Consider the following 22,500-nt stretch of genomic DNA (forward strand, 5'->3'; position numbering starts at 1 on the left):
ATAATAATAATAATAATAATAATAATAATAATAATAATAACAATAATAATAATAATAATAATAACAGTTGCATAAATAAATAATTGGAAAACCAAGCCGATATTAAAAACCAATTGAGTCGAATATACTAGATGGAAACAATTATTTACTCTGTTGAATAATTCAGATGCAAGCTGATGTTCAAATTAAAATCGTGTCTCACATCTACACGCTGTAATTTGCATATATAATTTTTCATTTTAATGAGGTATTGCACCAGCGTACTTGTTATTACAAGACTGTTAAAAATGTTTTTACAAGTTATAATGCTTTCTTTTCAAAATCGAAACAGAAAAGAAAACTATTGTATTTGTTTAACTTGTGTGTGTGTGCGTGTACTCACTAAGTTGTATTATGTAACTTACATAGACTGACGACTTCATAGACTGACATAGATTTACATAGAATTTTGCTGGAATCCCTCCTTCAACTGCTGCAAACGTCTGACATCAGGTACCTGCATAAATATGTCGTCAACTTACTTGCAGTATATGACAGGTATTAAGTCCATGTCAACTAAGACCCTCTGTAGGTATCAGATATCAGACGTTTGTGTCAGTTGAAAGAGGCATTTCAGCAAAATTCGGTGTTAACTTTCACTTACGAGATGGAGAGTGATAGGAAGCTGCGCTTTCTAGATGTAAGAGTCGCGGAAAGGAATGAAGGCTTTCACACTGCAGCCTACACTAAGGAAGCGAACGTAGGAATGTGTTTTAATGCTAATAGTGACTGCCCAGACAGGTACAAGTGGAGTGTTCTCAACGCTTTTGTCGACTGAGCTCCAACTCACAGCTCTGGTTGGAAGCAGGTTGACGAGGAACTCTGTAGAGTAGGACAGGTCCTAGTCAATAAGGGCTTCTCTAACGGTTATGTTGAAGACGTCATTAAAAGAATGGTGACACGCCATGCAACCTCTGATGAATCAACCAACACAATACTTGTACCTCATATTAGCTTGTTTTACATAAACTTCTTTTCCACGGCATATTATAATATTTGTTAATCTAACCTCAATATTTCAATATTTGATTACTATTGTTTTGTGACCTGTGGAGTTAGCCTAATTATTTATCCCAGGTAGTATTGGAAATTAATTTTAGTGTGTATTAAAACTAAGAATGTTGGGTTTATCGAAGTCCTATACGGCCAACCACTGAAAATTCCCAGGATGCAGCCCATAACAGTTACCTTACTCCCAGGTGCATCTTTATTGCTGGGTGACCACAGTCATAATGTGTAAGGAGACGTTCCCACACACACACACACACACACACACACACATACACACACACACACACACACACACACACACACACACACACACACACACACACACACACACACACACGCACACACACACACGCACACACACACACACACACAACAAACTGTTGATGTGCTTCAACAAATTAGAAGCACATCAACAAACTGGAAAAGGTGCAATGACATGCTACTAAGTGGCTCCCAGAACAGAAGGGCAAGAGCTACGAGGAGAGGTTAGAAGCATTAAATATGCCAAAACTAGAAGACAGAAGAAAAAGAGGTGATATGATCACTACATACAAAATAGTAACAGGAATTGATAAAATCGATAGGGAAGATTTCCTGAGACCTGGAACTTTAAGAACAAGAGGTCAAAGATATAAACTAGCTAAACACAGATTCCGAAGAAATATAAGAAAATTCACTTTCGCAAACAGAGTGGTAGACGGTTGGAACAAGTTAGGTGAGAAGGTGGTGGAGGCCAAGACCGTCAGTAGTTTCAAAGCGTTATATGACAGAGTGCTGGGAAGACGGGACACCATGAGCGTAGCTCTCATCCTGTAACTGCACTTAGGTAATTACACACACACACACACTCACCTAGTTGTACTCACAACTAGGTGAGTACAACTAGGTGAGTACACACACACAGGACGCCTGGTGGCTGAGTGGACAGCGCTTAGGATTCGTAATCCTGGGGACCGGGGCTCGATCACCTGGCGATGGCGGAATACAATTCGTCAGATTTTCTTTCTCGCTGATGCCCCTGTTACCTGGCAGTAAATAGGTAACTGAAAGAAAGACAGCAGTTACGGGCTGCTTCCTGTGTGTGTGTGTGTGTGTGTGTGTGTGTGTGTGTATTCATCAAGTTGTGTTCATCTAGTTGTGTTTGCGGGGGTTGAGCTTTGCTCTTTCGGCCCGCCTCTCAACTGTTTACTAACTTTTTTTTCCACACCACACACACACCCCCCAGGAAGCAGCCCATGACAGCTGACTAACTCCCAGGTACCTATTTACTGCTAGGTAACAGGGGCACTCAGGGTGAAAGAAACTTTGCCCATTTGTTTCTGCCTGGTGCGGGAATCGAACCCGCGCCACAGAATTACGAGTCCTGCGCTCTATCCACCAGGCTACCAGGCCCCACAAAACAAAACTTGTGTGTGTGTGTGTGTGTGTGTGTGTGTGTGTGTGTGTGTGTGTGTGTGTGTGTGTGTGTGTGTGTGTGTGAAGGACACTCAATTCACCAGGAGAAACCTCCATCATTAAGCCAGTAAGTGGGCACTTTACTAAAGAATATCGAATAGACTTAATTTGAAGGCCCAGGGGATCGACCGCCAGAATGGAGACAATTAGTTGGGGACACGAAACCCAACATTAAACTATGGAAAAGATTTCCTCCAATAACCATTAGTTAGTCGAGAATTGCAGGAGCAATTCCCTGTAAAATATCGAACGGCTGGTCCTATGATGGACAGGGGTCCATTGAAGCTCCGAGGAGGAACTTTTACTCGTACCAATTTCTAGGAAAACATGCTGCATGAGCCATCAGGAAGAGGAGGCAAGAGGAGTAGGAGACGGAAGAGAAGGTGAATGAGAGGAAGAAATGGAACGTGAGAAGATGAAGGAGGTGAGGCAGGTAAAGAACAAGATGAAGAAAGAGGGAGGTAAAAGAGGGGGAAAAATAGGGAAAGGCAGGTAAAGGAAGAGAGAGATAGGTAAAGAAGGAGAGGCAGGTATAAGACGGGAGTGTCACAAACCCAAGCAAGGCTGGTGGTGTAAACTCTTCATTCACAATATTAGGATCGAACACCTGGCCCTATGTGCGTCACATCATTTTTCAATTAGTTCCTGGATATAGAAAGTCAACGGGGAAAAGAACTATCAGTTTACTGGGTGACAATCAATAGTAATATTTACATATGTACAGTTACATGAAACTTAGCTATCATTGGCAGTTCAAACACCTGCTAGATGCTATTAAGTTAAACACATTCAGCTTAAGGTACATGAAACACAACAACATTGGTTCACTACGTTTAGACTAAATGTTGTTAAGTTAAACTAGTCATCGGCTTGATTTACTTAAAACTTGCTTTGGTGCACTAGTCTTCAGTTAAAGTGCCTCTAAGGTAACGTGGTTGGAATAAATGTGAATTCTATCCAACCTTAAAGTTGTATGGAGTATCAATATCAGAGTTTCTCTAGACTCCAGAACGTTAAAGTATCTAGTACTGGGGCACTTAAATCACTAGACTTTAACAAGTTTAAAGTCACTGGGATTTACTAAATAAAACTAAGTCCCCATGGACAGGCAGTCAGTAGTCACTGAAAAAAGTAATAGTCACCAACGGCTTGGCAAGCGTCGAAATCCCCACATAAAGTCACTTATAAATTTGACAGGGAAGTCACTTGAAACCACAAAATGTACAGGTCAAATAAACAAGTCACTTATAATATAATGATATAAATACCGTATCCACAATAAATATATATATTCATACCTTACTCTAAATGTGAACAAAAATATATCTTTGGCTTCTCAGAGCTCAACACGACACGCCCTTTTTTATTATTATTATTTTTCTACCACAGACGTGGCCACACATTTACAATGCTTACCAACATATATACATTTTCTTCTGTCCTCCATGGACAGGGTTAGAGATCTGTTAAACATACAGTTCAGGGATTTATTGAACAATCAACCACAGTAGGTGATAGTGCTTTTAAAATGCTAATCTAACCTACAGACGTAAATACGTAGATACACAGATTTATGTCTGCCCTACATAAAGTGTTCGATATATCTTTTACTTAGTGTTATTAATGTGCATTTACAAAGGTGAAATGTAATTCTGACCAGCTTCCACATATCCTTTATACGCATACATACACATACATTTGTTTCTCATTAACAAAGACCTGAAAGTTGTGGCATTAAAGATGTGGCCAATCGACTTGAGAATGGTTCAGACCGGACCGAAACGTCGTCGTCCCTTCAACTTCTAGTGTGTGGTCTGGTCAACATACTTCAGCCACGTTATTGTGACTCATCGCCTGCTTGTGGCATTGAACATTATGATAAATATCGTGAGGAGACATTCACATATGGGACTAACAGAGCAAGAACTCGGCAACGTGATGTTATAGTGACCAGAATACGCCTGAGATATAGACGTATCTGGCAGTTTTCTCAAAACCCAAATGTCGAGTACACAATATGTCAACTTTGTGAAAGTGAAAACATGAACTCCCGTGAACTTTGTATTGTAGAATGTCCCATACTGACTGACTTTCGCCCCTCCTGGGCTGAGGTATCCTGAACTCTATAACTACTATATGAATACTGGAACACTTGATGATATATTGGACTTGTACCCAAGATTGACCATGTAATGCATCAATTATACAATGTATGTGATGTAACTATATAACCTGAGCTTGTAAAAACATCTTAATCACCTACAGTGGTTAAGTGCTTAATAACACACTAGTGTCTATATCAGCAGCAGCAGTAGTGGTAGTAGGAGTAGCAGCAGTAAGAGAAGACGGGGAATAAGCAGCAAGTGTCTGGGGAAATACAAATAAGTGCTTGGTCTCCGGAACGAGTTACGCCAAGTCTCCATTAGTTCCGGACCACTTATCTCGGTGATCTGGTCTTCGGTCACTAGCGAAGGATGTGATGGTCTCGACCACTTACCGCGGTGGTCTGGTCTTCGGTCACTAGCTGGCTGTTGGGATGGTCTAGAAATCAGGATTTATTACGTTGATGTTTTCATTAAGTTGAAATCTTCATTAAATTTAGGCCATTATTAAGTTGAAATCTTCATTAAGTTGACGTCTTCATTAAATTAAGGACTTTATAAACAAGACGTCTTCATTAGATTTCTTCTAATATTTTAAAGTAATTTGAAAGGCATTTTAAAAAATTCAAAGTCTTCTTGTTTTTATTATTGTTCTATAAAATTAACAAAAATATTCCCCAGGTTCATATGTGTTAAGTTAAAATAAAGAGAAGAGAGAAAAATTGAGAGAAGCAGAAGGATAAAAATGAAAGACAAAGAGTAACAGACAGGAAGACAAACACGAAGGCAAGCAGACACGGAGAGGCAAGTAGATAGACAGACACAAAGATAGAGTGATAAGAGGAAGGCGCTTTATTGGAAGCAACATCAAAGAGCATAGGAGAGTCACTGTTGTATTTTAAACGGGGACTCTTTCTGTTAGTCCGTTACATATGAAGCTGATCGCCACTTCTGTTTTCCGGATCACTTTATATTCAGATGGGATTTCAGGCGAGTTTCTTCGATATTCGTGCGCATATTTTTACTCTGAATCACTCATTGTCTGAATATTAGTTTCGTCTATCTCATTATTGGACTTTCTCTATCTCTCTGAGCGCATCTCTAGACGCTTTGAGAGACATAAAACTCTGCTGTTGTACTAAATTTTATGATTCTATGAGAAAAGTTTGACCCTGAGGATGCAGTAAGTGTTCGGATGCTGTGAGATATATATGACAATCAGAACGGCACGTATTATTTGGATGCTGTGAGAGATGTTTAACCTTCAGATCTCAGATATATACTTTATTTATCCCAAATGGAAGAGACTATTTTTGTCCACATTGTATATTCCCTTCAAGATACAACCATTAGTTGAGCACATGAGAAGGAACAACCTTCAGACAATGAGTGACTGACGGCGTCTTCTTGACTAAGAGAACAAGAAAATCCGGAAGCAGATATAAAAGAAATCTAAAGATGAAAAGGCGTATACTGAGTACGCAGCCCTGACATGGAGCCTCCACTAGTCAGACAATAACGCCACGTTCAAAATGGTTTAAAGATGTAAAACAAGACCCAATCTTGACTTACAGCTGACACGAGGAGACTGAGGGAAATGAACCAGATCACACTGAAGGAAAGAAGAAATCGGGACCCGACATGGTAACTTTATTTCAGTATTAAGACAATTGAAACTGAAGTAATAAATAATATTAGGAACAAGAGAATCAAAAAATAGATTAAAACTTGAGAGACAAAGTTAGCTACAGAGAAATCATAGATAAACGTGGAAGCGATAATTTAAAAGTTAGACAAAGTTGATTGAAAACACATAGTTCTATAAGAAAATATGATAATAACAAACATGTATGCGAGAAGCTATTGCAAATCTTTGAAAATCCCGTCATAGGTGCTGACCCTCGATCATGTGTGGCTACCAAAATAATGAAGAGCACACAGTACATTCAGTAGTGCAGTGTACTACATCGTCGCCTCACAACTGAGAATAGTTCGATCCCTTCAGCAGGACATAAGCGTTTGGGCAGCGTTTCCTGAGGCCTTTTGTTCAACCACCAGCAAATATATATATCAGGGAGTTACACAACTGTTGTGTGATGCAACTTGGGCATGGTAAGTAGTTAGGCAAATAGATATGATAGATATAATTTTCGTGAGTCATTACAACAGTCAAACAGCGAGCGGTTGGAATGTCGGGGACCCACACACACACACACACGCACACACACACACACACACACACCCTAGCTACAAAATGTGGCATTAATTCTTACTTTTATTACAAATATTCACATTATTGCTACTCAGAGGCCACATCTCGCCTAAAAAATAAAGTGTTTGTCGAGAATCCTCAGACCATGATCACGCATAAAAGAAAGTTGTGAGTGTGAGACAAGTGGAGGACGTGTTGAGTACGTGTAAGACGCTCTTGTAGCTGTTGAAATGTTTTATAATAGGAGAAGAAGGGAGAGTGCGCCGTTCTCTCTCTCTCTCTCTCTCTCTCTCTCTCTCTCTCTCTCTCTCTCTCTCTCTCTCTCTCTCTCTCTCTCTCTCTCTCTCTCTCTCTCTCTCTCTCTCTCTCTCTCTCTCTCTCTCTCTCTCTATCTCTGAAAACAGAAAAGAGAAAGAGTGTGTATGTGTGTGTTTGAAAGAGAGAGAGAGCGAGAGAGAGAGAGAGAGAGAGAGAGAGAGAGAGAGAGAGAGAGAGAGAGAGAGAGAGAGAGAGAGAGAGAGAGAGAGAGAGAGAGAGAGAGAGAGAGAGAGAGAGAGAGAGAGAGAGAGAGAGAGAGAGAGAGAGAAACAATTTGAGGAGAGTGGAGGTCGTGGGAACTGAGGGAGGAGCGGATCCATTAGTGTTAAGAAGGCAGGGTCTTGAGTCACCTACAGAGAACAAACACCATTAGGAGTTACGACACTCGACAGATCGACCTGTAAACCTGGCCTTAATGGCTATTGCAGGGGTATCTACAAGGCCTCCTGCTGAAGTCGCAGCGATTTAATAGGATTTGCTTATGCAGGCGATGAGTCACAATAACGTGGCTGAAGTATGTTTACCAAACCACACACTAGAAGATGAAGGGACGACGACGTTTCGGTCCGTCCTGGACCATTCTCAAGTCGACTGTGTGTGAGATTCTCAGTCGACTTGAGAATGGTCCAGGACGGACCGAAACTTCGTCTTCCCTTCACCTTCTAGTGTGTGGTCTGGTCAACGATTTGCTTATTTTCATATTATAGGAATTTGTGTGTGTGTGTGTGTATTTACTATATGTGTCTGCAGAATCGAGCTACTAGCTCATGGACCCCGCCTTTCAAACAATCTATTTTTCCTTCTACTCTTCCCCTTTCCTTTTTCCTTCTGTGTGTGTGTGTGTGTGTGTGTGTGTGTGTGTGTGTGTGTGTGTGTGTGTGTGTGTGTGTGTGTGTGTGTGTGTGTGTGTGTGTGTGTGTGTGTGTGTGTGTGTGTGTGTGTGTGTGTGTGTGTGTGTGTGTGTGTGTGTGTGTGTGTGTGTGTGTGTGTGTGTGTGTGTGTGTGTGTGTGTGTGTGTGTGTGTGTGTGTGTGAACACTCCATGTGTGGGGAAAGGGGAGCTGGTATGTGATTGCTTACATATTTACAAAAACAAAAGTAAATTATTAAGCCAACTTTTGCATAAAAAGCAGTCCTTACAGAAAATAAAGTTACAGGTAAACACACACACACACACACACACACACACACACACACACCCACACAAACAATGTCAGCTGGCCATGGACAGGCTGAATGCTCTCTGTTCCGTCCTTTTGTGTGCTTCGATGAACCTCTTGTGGCGGAGATGAGGGTTGGCTTCGTCCAAGATGGGCTGTCGGTTACCTCCAGCCTTCCTTCTGCCACTCCCAACTCTCTCTCTCTCTCTCTCTCTCTCTCTCTCTCTCTCTCTCTCTCTCTCTCTCTGTCTCTCTCTCTCTCTCGCTCTTTTCCAGCATCCAACACCATTATTTTAACACTTTAACACTTAAATATCTTAAAAGTATAACACTTGGTATTCGATAAAAAAGTTGGGGTGGTCTTGGAAATATTTCCCTCTCTATTCAGCTCTAATAGACAAACAATAAATACCAAATACGCACAGAAACGCAAACACTCACCAATAAAAGCAAATCTAAACACTGCTTCAGATAAACAATCTGAAGCATTCTTGCTTCCGGAGCATGGGAGTTGAAAGGTGTTTAGCAACAGCAACAAAAGCAAGAATTAGCATCTTTAGACACCTCCAATATGCGTTCTATAAACGTTGATTGAGAGCTAAACAACACGCCGAAAAATAAGAATTTCTATAAAGAATTTACCACTAATAATAACCAAAATAAAGGCCTGCCAACTTTTTTGTAACGAGGCAATTCTTGAGATGTGGGGGTGAAATGAATGCAGAGCGAGGAAAAAAGAGAGAGAGAGAGAGAGAGAGAGAGAGAGAGAGAGAGAGAGAGAGAGAGAGAGAGAGAGAGAGAGAGAGAGAGAGAGAGAGAGAGAGAGAGAGAGAGAGAGAGAGAGAGAGAGAGAGAGAGAGAGAGAGAGAGAGAGAGAGAGAGAGAGACAGAGAGACAGAGAAGAGAGAGAGACAAACAGACAGGCAGGCAGACAGATGTCTGTTTGAGTGCATCATCAGAGAATGTTAACACTGTCTTCACACAGCAATAATTGCATACACAATAGGTGGGTGGGGAACAGGTCACTATCTACTACCTTTGACTGGTGGCCGTTTCGATGCGAAGAGATAGAAAAGAGCAAATAATGGGGAGAAGAAAGAGGAAGTGTGAGCTATGTGAAGAGGGAAAGGGAGGAATGAAGGTGAGAGAAAGCGAGCGTAGACGTGGGGGGAGGATGTCAAGGGAGAAAATAAAGAAAATATTTTCTTCTATATTGCACGGGAAGTGAGTTCAAAGGTGTGGAAAGTTAAGACACTTGGAAAGATTATTCAATAAGATTAATGGCATTAGTAAACGGGGGAGGGATGGTGTGATGCAACAGAGAACAGGTAAACTAAGAAAACAGCAGAAAAATGGAAATTGGGAGTGACAATGGTAAAGAGACTAGGAAGGGAAAACGGAACGGTGATGGGGATAATTGCAAGTTAAAATGGTAAATGTGGAAGAAGGGTTAAAGGAAGAGAGTAACGGTAAGGAAATGGGAAATAGTAAAGACGGGGAATACGAAAAAAATAGAGAAGAATGGCAAAGAGATAAGCATAAAGTAAGGGTAGAAGCTGATTGCGTAAATAAACTGAGAGATAATAAGAGTAAAAGAATTGTCAAAGAAAGGGACGAATAGGTAGGTGTGTATGAAATACACATAATATAACACTGGAAAAGAGAAACATGTTGAGAGAACAAGGTAAAAAGAGAACTCATCAAAGGGAGAGAGATAATGAACGAGAGGATGAAGGGAGACGAGAATGGAAGCAGAGTGGAGAAGGAAGGAAGAAACGACTCCACATAGTTGTTCTTCTGATGGTGAAGGTTTTTAAGTTTCTAACATGTTTATAGTGTGTGTGTGTGTGTGTGTGTGTGTGTGTGTGTGTGTGTGTGTGTGTGTGTGTGTAACTTAACTTGAACTGTAACCAAACCACCCAGCTCCGGACCTCTCCCTGTGTGTGTGTGTGTGTGTGTGTGTGTGTGTGTGTGTGTGTGTGTGTGTGTGTGTGTGTATGTGTGTGTGTGGTGTGTGTGTGTGTGTGTGTGTAAGAATAATAATAATAAATCGAGAAATCAAAATAAGTTTTTCTTTAAACGTTGTTATTATCTCTTTAATTAGGTTTTAAGGAGTTGGGATAAGTATATTCAAGTGCAAACTTCTTAAACCTCCTCCTCTTACTCAAGCCACCCTCTTTCTCCAGTGAATACTCCTCTTCATCTTTATCCTCCCACTCTGTTTAATATGCTTTACTTTGCGATCAATCGACTCAATCTCATTCTCCTCGTCTTCTTCCACCTTTTCAAAATCTTCACCAAATTCTTAATTTTTTTATTTTACCCCTATCTTCACGGCCCGAACATCGATCTTCCCATATTCTTCCTTCTTCACCTTCTCTTCTTCTTAGAGGAAAAGAATGTCCCCAAGAATAGATTAAGGAAGCCTCAGCTTAAAGAAGACAACACCCTAAGTAGCTTCCACTGTTTGTCCTTATATCAAGAGGGGGATGGGAGAATGTTACAGCGGTCGGTAAGGATGGAAGCCGTTCCTCTGGATTACCAGAATCTCGACTATCTCGATAGTTCTTCTCGTATGGCAGAGTCTGGCCTAGGGCTAGCCTTCCCCTGGTGGTTGTCTGATCTAAGAAGCTATTTGCCTTCGTTGCTCGGAGGACCATCACAGCCAGGTTGATCCAGTCACTCCGGCAGAAAATTGTCGTTTCCACCTGGATGCTTCCACCGTTTCCAGCGACGTACTTATATTTGTTGGCAGGAAGTTGAAGAGACGTATAAGAAGGTAGAAGGTAGAAAGGCTGAAAGGATAAAGAGAAAGAGTGAAAGAGAAAGTGAGAGAGAAAGGGATGGAGGACGGTTGAAAGGACATAAGTATGTAGGGCGGTATGTATCTAGAAAGGGAAGAATGTACAAATTGAGAAATAGGAATAAAAATGCTAGGATGAAAGAAAAATTGAAGAAAAAACGAGCTGGAACAAGGCAAAAAGAGTGATAGATGTTATCTAAAGTAGAGTTAAGAAGAAATGGTATGAAACACATAAAACTGATAAATAAAAGGAAGTAGTAAGGTATAAAGAGAGGAAATTTGGTTTAAATAAATAAGTGTAGGTGGTAATGGAGGAAGGTAACAAGGTATAAACGATGATAGGTAAAAAGGGAAGGAAAGAGGGATAAAACATAGGAGGAAAGATACCAATGATAAAGGAAGGAAGTATGCAACAAACGGAAGGAATGAGTTATTAGTAAAGGATTTAGAACAGAGAATGACAGGCAACTTGGTTGGAAAGGAAGTTTGTTATTTAGGTAGGCAGGTAGGTAGATATGTAAGTAGGTAGATAGGTAAGTTGGTAAGAAGGTACATAGGTAGTTACGTAGATAGATTGGAAGGTAGGCAAGCGAGTTAGTAGACGGATAAGCATGCTGGTAAATAGAATGACTGGTAGGCAGGTAGAAACACGATTTGGTACATAGATAGGAAGTCACATGTAGATTCGGTACATGCAGAGAAGTAGGCAGACATAAAATATGGAATAAAGAGAAAAAGGAAGGTAGGTAAGAGAAAAGTAATTGCAGGCACATATGAAAGGAGGAGACAAAAAGAGAGGGAGAAAGGGAGAGATGGTTGGGAGGAGGAGAAAGAGCGTGGAAGGGAAGGAGGAAGAGAAGAAAGGACGGAGGGTGGAATTAGGATGGAAGGGACATATGGTCTGAGGAAGAGACGTCCAGGGGATGGTAAGGTCCGCGGCTTGTAAAGGGATTAGGAGCAGCCATGCTGAGAATATTGATTGAAGGCTGTGTATATGTTGTGAAGATACGCAGTGACAGCACCAATCGTGAACACTGGTTACGACAAGCGAGAACGGTGAAAACACCATGGGTGAAACAGTAATTTAAAGAACGAGGAACAATGATAATACACAGGGTGAACAGTAAGTGCACAACGAGGGGAAACAGTAACTACAAAACAGGAAACAATAACTACACAACAGGGAACAGTAACTGTACAACAGGGGGAAATAGTAACTAGACAACGTGTAACAGTAACTACACAACGGGGGAACAGTAACTACACAACGGGGAAACAACACAAACGCACAGTACTCACTTGAAATACACCACAGAGACTGCTTCAGCAATCTGGAGACCAATTAACAGCTCTCCCTCTGAGGGATATATTTCATATATGGTCTCTCTAAATACGTATATTTCATTCTATCCACGTATATGTGTTGTTGCATCAGTAAACACTTACTGGAAATCAATTGAATGAACGTTACCCTAGTTCAGCTTCTACGTTTCTACACCAAGCGAATATCTCTAGAAATAAAAATATATTTGGGAGGGAATATATCCACGAATCCCAGCATGATTGCCAAGGTAATGCTTTCAGCACAAAGTCTCCATCAATGCTTCACCACCAGGACCACTGCCTCCAGCATTCACCGTCTTGACACAAACACAAATGCAACTATCTTCCTTAATTAAGGTTCCAGTCCCTAGCATTGCAACCTAGTTAAGCAAAGTTCACAACAGTGTTTATTTTGTACTTGTATCGCGCTCTCTCGTTATATAATTTTTGTTTTATTCTGTTTGCAAAGCTCTCTGTCTGTCTGTCTGTCTGTCTGTCTGTCTGTCTGTCTGTCTGTCTGTCTGTCTGTCTGTCTGTCTGTCTGTCTGTCTGTCTGTCTGTCTGTCTGTCTGACAGTCTTTCTCTCTCTCTGTCTATATATATATATATATATATATATATATATATATATATATATATATATATATATATATATATATATATATATATATATATATATATATATATATTGTAGGGACCCATAGCCAGAGTGTGTGTGTTTACTAGCACATATAACTGTACCTGTGGTGTGCAAGAAAACCCTGGTCATTCTCGTAAAGGTAAAGATAAATCCAGGTTATTCTAGTAAAGGAAAATCCAAGTCGTACTCGTAAAGGAAAATCCAGGTCGTTCTTGTAAAGATAAATCCAGATGGTTCTCGTAAAGGCAAATCCAGGTCGTTCGGTGAATTTTGACGGCTATATAGTTCGGGAAAGGCACAAAGCTGGGTAAATGGTGGAGCCGTTACTACCTAACTTTCCCCGAGTTACGTTTACGGGTGAGATGTATTGCATTTTGAGGCAAGGGGAGAGAGTTAGACATGCATTGGATGCATAAACGTATGACTACGAATATAAACGAATACGAAAATGTATGACTACTATACAACATGCGAATGCATGTTGATTTTCGTGTGAATGTATGAGTGCATTATACTGTTGAGACGAGGATTGGTGTAGATTATTTGTTTGTGTTTTTCTGTTTTCGTTTATTTCTGTGTTCCTCTTTCCGTTCATCCTCTTGTCTTTGTCCCTGTCACTCTTTATGTCTTTCTCTCTATGTATATATTTTTATCACACACACACACAAACACACACACACACACACACGCACACACACACACACACACACACACACACACACACACACACACACACACACACACACACACACACACACACACACACACAAGCGAGTGTGCTGTCGCGCAAAAATTGTCAACTATTCCTTTGCATTGTCAGAATTTTGGTTCAGGACAGGTCTATAGAACACATTTTTGCACAGTGATAGAGAATGTTCTCAGGGGCGCGAAGATTCATGGTCTCTCTTCACTCTAATACCAGTCAAAAGGAGTTGGAACGAACAAGCCGACGACCAACAGGTAATTTAACTGGTTGAAGCAGTTGGTAAGGGTTACCTCTGTGTATGCATTGTGCTGCGTTCGGGAATGTTCGGACAGCCGACTGAGGTTTCAGACCAACAAACGTGACTCTTGCCACGGTTGACATCCGTCCGGTTCAATCAACGGAGGGAAGAGCGTTCTTGAATGACGTAGAAAAACGGTAACCTTACTAAATTAGGAAAATGGTGCTCTCAGATAGCTATACTTATTTTGGGGTATTACTTGGGTCCTTATTTAATTTCTTATTCATAAGACAGTTGTGTGTCAACCTATAATACTATTATTGTATTACGGAATTTGAGAAATGTTACACTAAAGTAACTATGGAAGAACAAAAATTAATAATATGGGTTTAAGATTTTGGACGATTTTCACTATAGGGTTTTGTGATTTTCTTTGATGTTCACACTGTATTTATGAGCGCCTGAAGTGAGAACTCTTTGTTTGCATAAATATATCTAATTTCACTACGCTGAGTACTTCCGTTTTCCTTATAATTCCCCTTAGATACCTCAGGAATCATACAGGCTGATTACATTGCTCACTAATGGGAGTAGACACTCCTTGAAATAAATAACTGGGTATACATCCAAACCTAATGCCAATCTTAATTTGCAAAAAAAACACACACTCTAAAACACAATAATGTAGTAACGTAATGTAATTTATTAATCATATATTCAGTCTTATTCACACTTTCATTAATTATGATGTCCTGAATCGTACTTCTTCACACGTCCCTAACACGGAGTTTTCTAGAATATACACACATACTCTCAAATCCATATTTGATAGTATATACCCACCTAGTTGTACTCATCTAGTTGTGCTTGCGAGGGTTGAGTTTTGGCTCTATGGTCTCGCCTCTCAACCGTCAATCAACTAGTGTGTGAGTGGATCGCGACACACTCTGTCACATGAAACATTCATGTTTAAACTTTTTAGATTATAAGCACCTTTTCTCTAATCCTATGAAATTGTCTGTATGAAAAAAAGATTAAGTTTTTCTCAGCTGCGTCCCGACTCAAATCGAGGAGCTCTATTTCATAAGGGATATGAACCATTTCTCGTTACTCATATTCTCGCACTCCTCACAATTACTTTGCTTACTTTGATATAGTTAGGTCATTTTTTATGTCTTGATTTTTCCTTCGGCGAGTTATTCTCTTTGTCCTTCCTTCCTTCTATTATTTTGTTTTTTGCTTCATTTCTCATATTTTTCTCTTACGTAAAGACGAGGTCCTAAACTTGCACAAATACATTGAAGATAAAATTTATAACATATCATTGTATAATTTTACCATTACATGATTGTATAATGTTATCGCTGTATCGAAAAGCCTGTAATAACCTTATCACTGACACACCATATATATACATTAGTTTTCCTACATTGTGTCTATGATTCTCGCTTTGAGTAATGACTGTTCGTATCTTACTAATTGAGATACAGAGTAAAGAGTTATTTATTATTTTGCAATATTTGTGTTTTTCTATAATCCTGTGTAAGTGGTAGTCTATTATTTATTTTAATTTTTTATTTTGAAAAAGTACTTTTATTCTTAACAGTTATAACTATAATTTTGAATTAGTCTTCGTTGTTGATGTGAAATATCATCAATTTTTTTTATTTTTTTTTAAATATTACATAAGTTGAGTTTTGTATTTAGTTCTGTTTAGCAGTGTCCTTTAGGTGGCATATTATATATATATATATATATATATATATATATATATATATATATATATATATATATATATATATATATATATATATATATATATATATATATATGTATGTGTGTGTGTGTGTGTGTATGTATATGCAGATATCACTATCCTCTTTTCATGTCATTTTCATAATGCTGACAAATTTTGCAGTGGCCCTCATCATTTATATTTTTTAAATATTTATTCATAATATCTATTTTTTTCTTTCAGATGGTGGCGTCGGATGGGGGTGGGCAGGGAGGTGTTGGCGGTGGTGGGGGATCGAGGCACGACGGTCCCGAGACAAGCACAGCACTCTCCAAGCTGAGGCACACTCTGACCTCTGGGATCCATGGCACAGGTGAGACACAGACACCCGTCACACTATCCAAGCTGAGACACACCCTGATCTCTGGTACGCCACTGCATGCATCTTTATTAACTCAAGTCATGGATGGAAATATCGGATAGTTATAGCGTCCAGGCATCTATGGCTGGAATCTATGGCTCAGGAGGGGGAAAAGTCTTGTTCTGACGATCCATAGCCATCGTGCACTGATGTGTAACAGCCAGAGACAAAGATAATTATATAATGACGATTGTGATTTCTCCTTGGTATTTTTAGACACATATGTGACAGAGATAACTGACAAGGCGAGGGGGAGACGAGTTAAAAATTATTCTTGAGGATAAGGCTTGAGTAATGGCTTTAGAAATGGCTGAGAATACGAGAGATGGAAGCTCATGCAAACACTTGAACACATTATGAATGTTAGTACAGACTTGCAAACACACATGCGTGCACGCGCGCGCAAACATAAGCACACATATTTAACAAGTACGGTTCTGTTTCTCTCTTTTTGTCTGTTAATTTCGGTGTATTCACCTTAATGTATTCACCTTTCTGTGTTTGCATGATAAGCGTCAGCTCCCGGGTTCAGCCTTTCGCCGCTCCCAACTCTCTTGCTTCTAAAACATCATCTGTGGAGTTTTCGAATTTATCATCGATATTTTGACCCCTCTTCCATATCTCCTTCCACTTCCTCTCTATTATTACACTGAGGAAGTGCTTCCTTAAACTCATCAATCATTGGTGATACTGGTCTCCAACCATGCTCTATCATCCAGCTCCATCTAATCATGTGGGTCATCTGTGTTTGTGAATGTGTGTGTTTGTGAATGTGTGGGTGTGTGTGTGTGTGTGTGTGAGTGTGTGTGTGTGTGTGTGTGTGTGTGTGTGTGTGTGTGTGTGTGTGTGTGTGTGTGTGTGTGTGTGTGTGTGTGTGCGTGTGTGTGTGTGTGTGCGTGTGTGTGTTTCTCCGAGCTCAGTTCCCCTTAGGTCATGAACGAGCCTTGTGCTTTTTCAGAGGGGAATGCCATTCCAAGGTTGCATATTCAATAGCGAGGAGGGGGATGTCTCATGCACTCTGGTTGTATGTCTCTCTTCTCATTTTTTCTCACTCTATCCTCTTTTCTATCTAGCTCTCTTCTCCCTACTCACTTCCCCCTCTCATTTGTATCTTTCAGGTTTCTCCCCTAATGTCCATTTACTTTCCTTGTCTCTCCCTACCTCTTGTCTTGCTCAACAGTCACTACTGAGTTTGTACTCAATGACCACCTTTACCGGAGCCTCCTTTAACCTGTGTCCTCTCCTCTATGAAGTTATATATATATATATATGACTTTAAACTCTATATGAACCCCTATGAATTCGAACCTATGAGGTCAGGGTCTCCCCAAAGATTATCGAGTACTGAAACCACTACACCAGCGATTGCCTTTATGTATTGGATAGTCCTATGATTCAGGCTCCCATTACCAGGTAACACTCGTGATTCATTAGGGGCTCAGTTATTCTATAAATTCTTAAACATGCTGGGATAGCAACGAATATCCAGTTGTTATATCTAGTTCGTTCAACTGTTTTCTTACTTTTTCTTCAGTAACTACAATGTCGTCCATTATTTCTGTTAAGCTTTTATCTCGCAGCTTTGGTCTCCATTTTCGTTCATTTGTGAAGTCCTGTGTGTGTGTGTGTGTGTGTGTGTGTGTGTGTGTGTGTGTGTGTGTGTGTGTGTGTGTGTGTGTGTGTGTGTGTGTGTGTGTGTGTGTGTGTGTGTGTGTGTGTGTGTGTGTGTGTGTGTGTGTGTGTGTGTGTGTGTGTGTGAGTGAGTGTACTCACCTATTTGTACTTACTTATTTGTGCCTGCAGGATCGAGCATTGACTCTTGGATATTGCCTTTCTAGTCATCGGTTGTTTACAGCAATGACTCTTGTTCCGTTTCCCTATAATATCTAGTTTTACAATTATGAATAGAGTTTGCTTCCACAACCTGCTCCTTAAGTGCATTCCATTTTTAAACAACTCTCACGCTAAAAGAAAACTTCCTAAAATCTCTGTGACTCATCTCAGTTTCCGGCTTCCACCCATATTCCCTTCTTCTCTTAATATTACGTGTGAACATCTCATCTATTTCCACTTTGTCAGTTCCCTAGAGTATTTTATACGTTCCCATCACGTCCCCTCTCTCCCTTCTATTTTTCTGGTATCGTAAGGTTCAGTTCCTTTAGGCGCTCTTTATATCCCATCCCTCGTAACGCTGGGAGAGCCTCGTCGCAAATTTCTGAACCCTTTCCAGTTTCCTTATATATTTCTTCAGGTGAGGACTCCATGATGGCGCGGCATACTCTAAGACTGATCTCACGTAGGCAGTGTAAAGCGCCCTAAAAGCCTCCTCACTTAGGTTGCTGAATGATATCTAACTTTTGCCAGAGTAGAGTACGCTTCTGTCGTTATCCTATTTATATGTGCTTCAGAAGTTAAATTAGGTGTTACGTCCACGCCCAGGTATCTTTTTCGAATCGTCACAGGTAGGCAGTTCCCCTTCATTGTAGACGGTCCCTTTGGTCTCCTATCACCTGATCCCACTTTCATAACTTTACATTTGCTCGTGTTGAACTCCAGTAGAAATATCTCTGACCATCTCTGCATCCTGTTTAAGTCCTCTTGGAGGATCCTACAATCCACATCTGTCACAACTCTTCTCATTAATTTTGCGTCATCCGCGAACATCAACATGTAGGATTCTACTCCTGTAAACTTGTAATTTACGTATATTAGAAATAGAATTGGTCCCAGCACCGATCCTTGAGGTACTCCACTTGCCATTCTATCTGTTCGCCATTCCGAATTCTCACCCCTTACCGTTACTGAGTGTGTGTGTGTGTGTGTGTGTGTGTGTGTGTGTGTGTGTGTGTGTGTGTGTGTGTGTGTGTGTGTGTGTGTGTGTGTGTGTGTGTGTGTGTGTGTTTGTGTGTGTATGTGTGTGTGTGTGTGTGTACTCACCTAATTGTGCTTACGGGGGTTGAGCTCTGGCTCTTTGGTCCCGCCTCTCAACTGTCAACCAACTAATTTACAGATTCCTGAGTCTACTGGGCTCTGTGATATCTACATTTGAAACTGTGTATGGAGTCAGCCTCCACCATATCACTTCCTAGTGCATTCCATATACTAACTACTCTGACACTGAAAAAATTCTGTCTAATGTCTCTGTGGCTCATTTGGGTACTCAGCTTCCACCTGTGTCCCCTAGTGCGTGTGCCACCCGTGTTAAATAATCCATCCTTGTCCACCTTGTCAATTCCTCTGAGAATTTTCTATATGGTGATCATGTCTCCCCTAGCTCTCCTGTCTTCCAGCGACGTGTGGTGCAGTTCACGTAGACTGTCCTCATAAGTCATGCCTCTTAGTTCTGGAACTAGCCTAGTTGCATACCTCTGAATTTTTTCCAGCTTCGCCTTGTGCTTGACTAGATACGGGCTCCATGCTGGGGCTGCATACTCCAGGATTGGCCTTACATATGTGGTATACAAGGTTCTGAAGGATTCCGTACACAGGTTTCTGAAAGCAGTTCTGATGTTAGCCAGCTTCACATAGGCTGCATACGTTATTCTCTTGATATTGGCTTAAGGAGACAGGTTTGGCGTGATATCAACGCCCAGATCTTTCTCTCTGCCCGTTTCGTGAAGGACTTCATCTCCCATTTGGTATCCAGTGACTGGCCTCCTAGTTCCTCCTCCTAGTTTCATTACCTTACATTTACTTGGGTTGAACTTTAATAGCCATTTGTTGGATTTGCTATTTGTGCCATTTGAACTTTAGTTGTCATTTGTGTGTGCGTGTGTGCGTGCGCACGCGTGCGTGCGTGCACGTATGTGTGTGTGTGTGCGTGCACATGTGTGTGTGTGTGTATGTGTGCGTGCGCGCACGCGTGTGTGTGTGTGAATTTGTATTTGCCTTCAGTTCCATTTAGGGAAAAGCGACCATCACCTGTTGCCAACCAGTGACGGAGATGAAACTGTTGTGATTATTCTTCGTTTCCAGCCAATCGCTGAAAAAATTCCTCTTTACCATTTCCAGCGCCAGTAATACAATTTGTGCAAACATTCTTCTTGTGTTCATAGTATACAAAAATATTTCTTTTATTAGTAAGAGACATTCACATTCCAATGGGAACGCTTTCCTCTTCAGTCCAATAACACTGAAGGCTTTCATTCCAATTTGTCTGATGAAGTTTATTTCCCTTTTGGGGAGATAAGAAACGTTCCATTAAAATATCAGTGGAAAAAAGTGACCTTAATTCAGTCAAATAAAATTAAACATCGACATTTTGTTTCTGAGTGCAGTAACAATCTTATTGCAGTAAGATGGTTACTGAACTCAGTGGTAATTTAACTTGTTTAATTAACACTAATATTGGCTTTTTTCCTGGATTTTCTTACTGTGTTCACTCTTTTCTTTTGTTAATAATAATTTTAACTAAAAAATTTGATCGATACGAATCCAGAAAAAAATCTTATTCCAATTCTTCTGTTGCAATTATTATTACAATTGTAATAAATAATTTAATTTCAAGGGTTTTTGCGTTCCAAGGTTTCACATTCTTGTGACTATTTAATTTCTAATTAATATCATTATTCCTGTTAATATTGCCATTTCAATTATTATCTCCATTCCATGGAGCTTTTTAATTATAAGAAAGTTTTACATTCTAAAGATGATTTTACATTATCGAGGACATTTACATTATTTGATCCTGCGCATTCCATTATTAGAGCCTGCGCATTCCAGGTATCATTTTCACTCAAATAAACATTCTCACTCCAAAAGATGAGTTCCACTCTATTCACCATTACTGTTGCATTTTGCAGTCACGAAGTTGTCTCCGACGCGACCGCCTCCTGTCGTGCACACGGAGGGGTCGCTGTCGTCATCTTCGTCGTCGTCGTCTGGCGGGGTGGTGGTGGGGCCTCTTGCCGCAGCCTCAGTGTCCTCGGAGGAAAGGTCGCTCCTACAGAAGGTGTGGGAGAAGAGCGAGCGCTTCGATCCCGGGGAGTCCCGAATATTGTGAGTAATGAGGTTATCTGTGTCTTCACTTGTGGTTAGTAAACCTCCCGTTAAACAATGTCGAAGACTTTCTGGAAGTTTGAGAATGAGCATTCGGGATACATTTCCCAGTCTAGATTGACTTCCACGTCTCTGACTTTTAACTTTATAAGGTGAGTGCACTTTTTCCAATATACCAGCCTGTTTTTTCGAGTTTGAATAAGAGTCGCTTATGAGGAACATTGTCAAAAGCTTGCTGGCTATCCAAGAAAATACAGTCTGCTCAACTCCTTCAATTCTGTTTGATTGTTGTGTGTGTGTGTGTGGGTGTGTGTGTGTTGATGAGGGTTAGTTATTCCGTACAAACCAACACACTCACATCCAAAAATAGCCCCAGCAAGAAAAATATCAGCTCATGAATCCAGCGACTAACTGAGGTGGTATCATCATTTAATTATCAAAGCTGGAGACCAGAAGCCGTCCTAAGGGAGCTCAGAATATCATATTACTGTGACACAGATCTTCAGTCCTTCTTCCTCATTACCTTAACCCTCTCAACCTTAGTATTTCCCTTGAGGTGCAACTGAACTCTGAAGCTGGTAAGGAGAGAGGAAGAGGAGGGAGGAAAGGAGGAAGAGGAGGAAGGTTGACAGGGAGAGAAGGACAGACAGACTGTGTGTGTGTGTGTGTGTACTCACCTAATTATGCTTGCGGGGGTTGAGCTTTGCTCTTTCGGCCCGCCTCTCAACTATCAATCAACTGTTTACTAACTACTTAGTTCTTAGTTTTTTTTTTTTTTTTTTTTTTTTTCCCACACCACACACACACACACACACACACACACCCCAGGAAGCAGCCCGTGACAGCTGACGAACTCCCAGGTACCTATTTACTGCTAGGTAACAGGGACACTTAGGGTGAAAGAAACTTTGCCCATTTGTTTCTGCCTCGTGCGGGAATCGAACCCGCGCCACAGAATTACGAGTCCTGCGCGCTATCCACCAGGCTACGAGGCCCCCCGTGTGTGTGTGTGTGTGTGTGTGTGTGTGTGTGTGTGTGTGTGTGTGTGTGTGTGTTTGTGTGTGTGTGTGTGTGTGTGTGTGTGTGTGTGTGTGTGTGTGTGTGTGTGTGTGTGTGTGTGTGTGTGTGTATACTCACCTAATTGTACTCAATTAGGCTTGCAGAGAGTTGGCCTTCGGCTGTTTTGTCATGCCTCTCAACTGTCAATCAACTGGTGTACAGGTTCCTGAGCTAATTAAGTCTTATCATATCTACATTTAAAACTGCTTATTGAGTTTGCCTCCACCACATCACTTTCTTGTACATTTCATTTATCAATTACTCTGACACTGAAAAAATTA

At 40.6% G+C, this 22,500-nt stretch overlaps 1 protein-coding gene across 1 annotated transcript in view; it reads left to right on the top strand.

Moving 5' to 3' along the window:
• Nucleotides 1-22,500, top strand: part of Fife (regulating synaptic membrane exocytosis protein fife) — a gene marked incomplete in the record, with an annotated part of 325,447 nt that overhangs the window by 195,062 nt on the left and 107,885 nt on the right. Inside the window, 2 exon segments of the mRNA XM_069325246.1 lie at nt 15,985-16,114; nt 20,965-21,160. Coding sequence (XP_069181347.1) covers nt 16,106-16,114; nt 20,965-21,160 — 205 coding nt within the window.

Source organism: Procambarus clarkii, chromosome 2 (assembly GCF_040958095.1).
Source record: "Procambarus clarkii isolate CNS0578487 chromosome 2, FALCON_Pclarkii_2.0, whole genome shotgun sequence".
Lineage (NCBI taxonomy): Eukaryota > Metazoa > Arthropoda > Malacostraca > Decapoda > Cambaridae > Procambarus > Procambarus clarkii.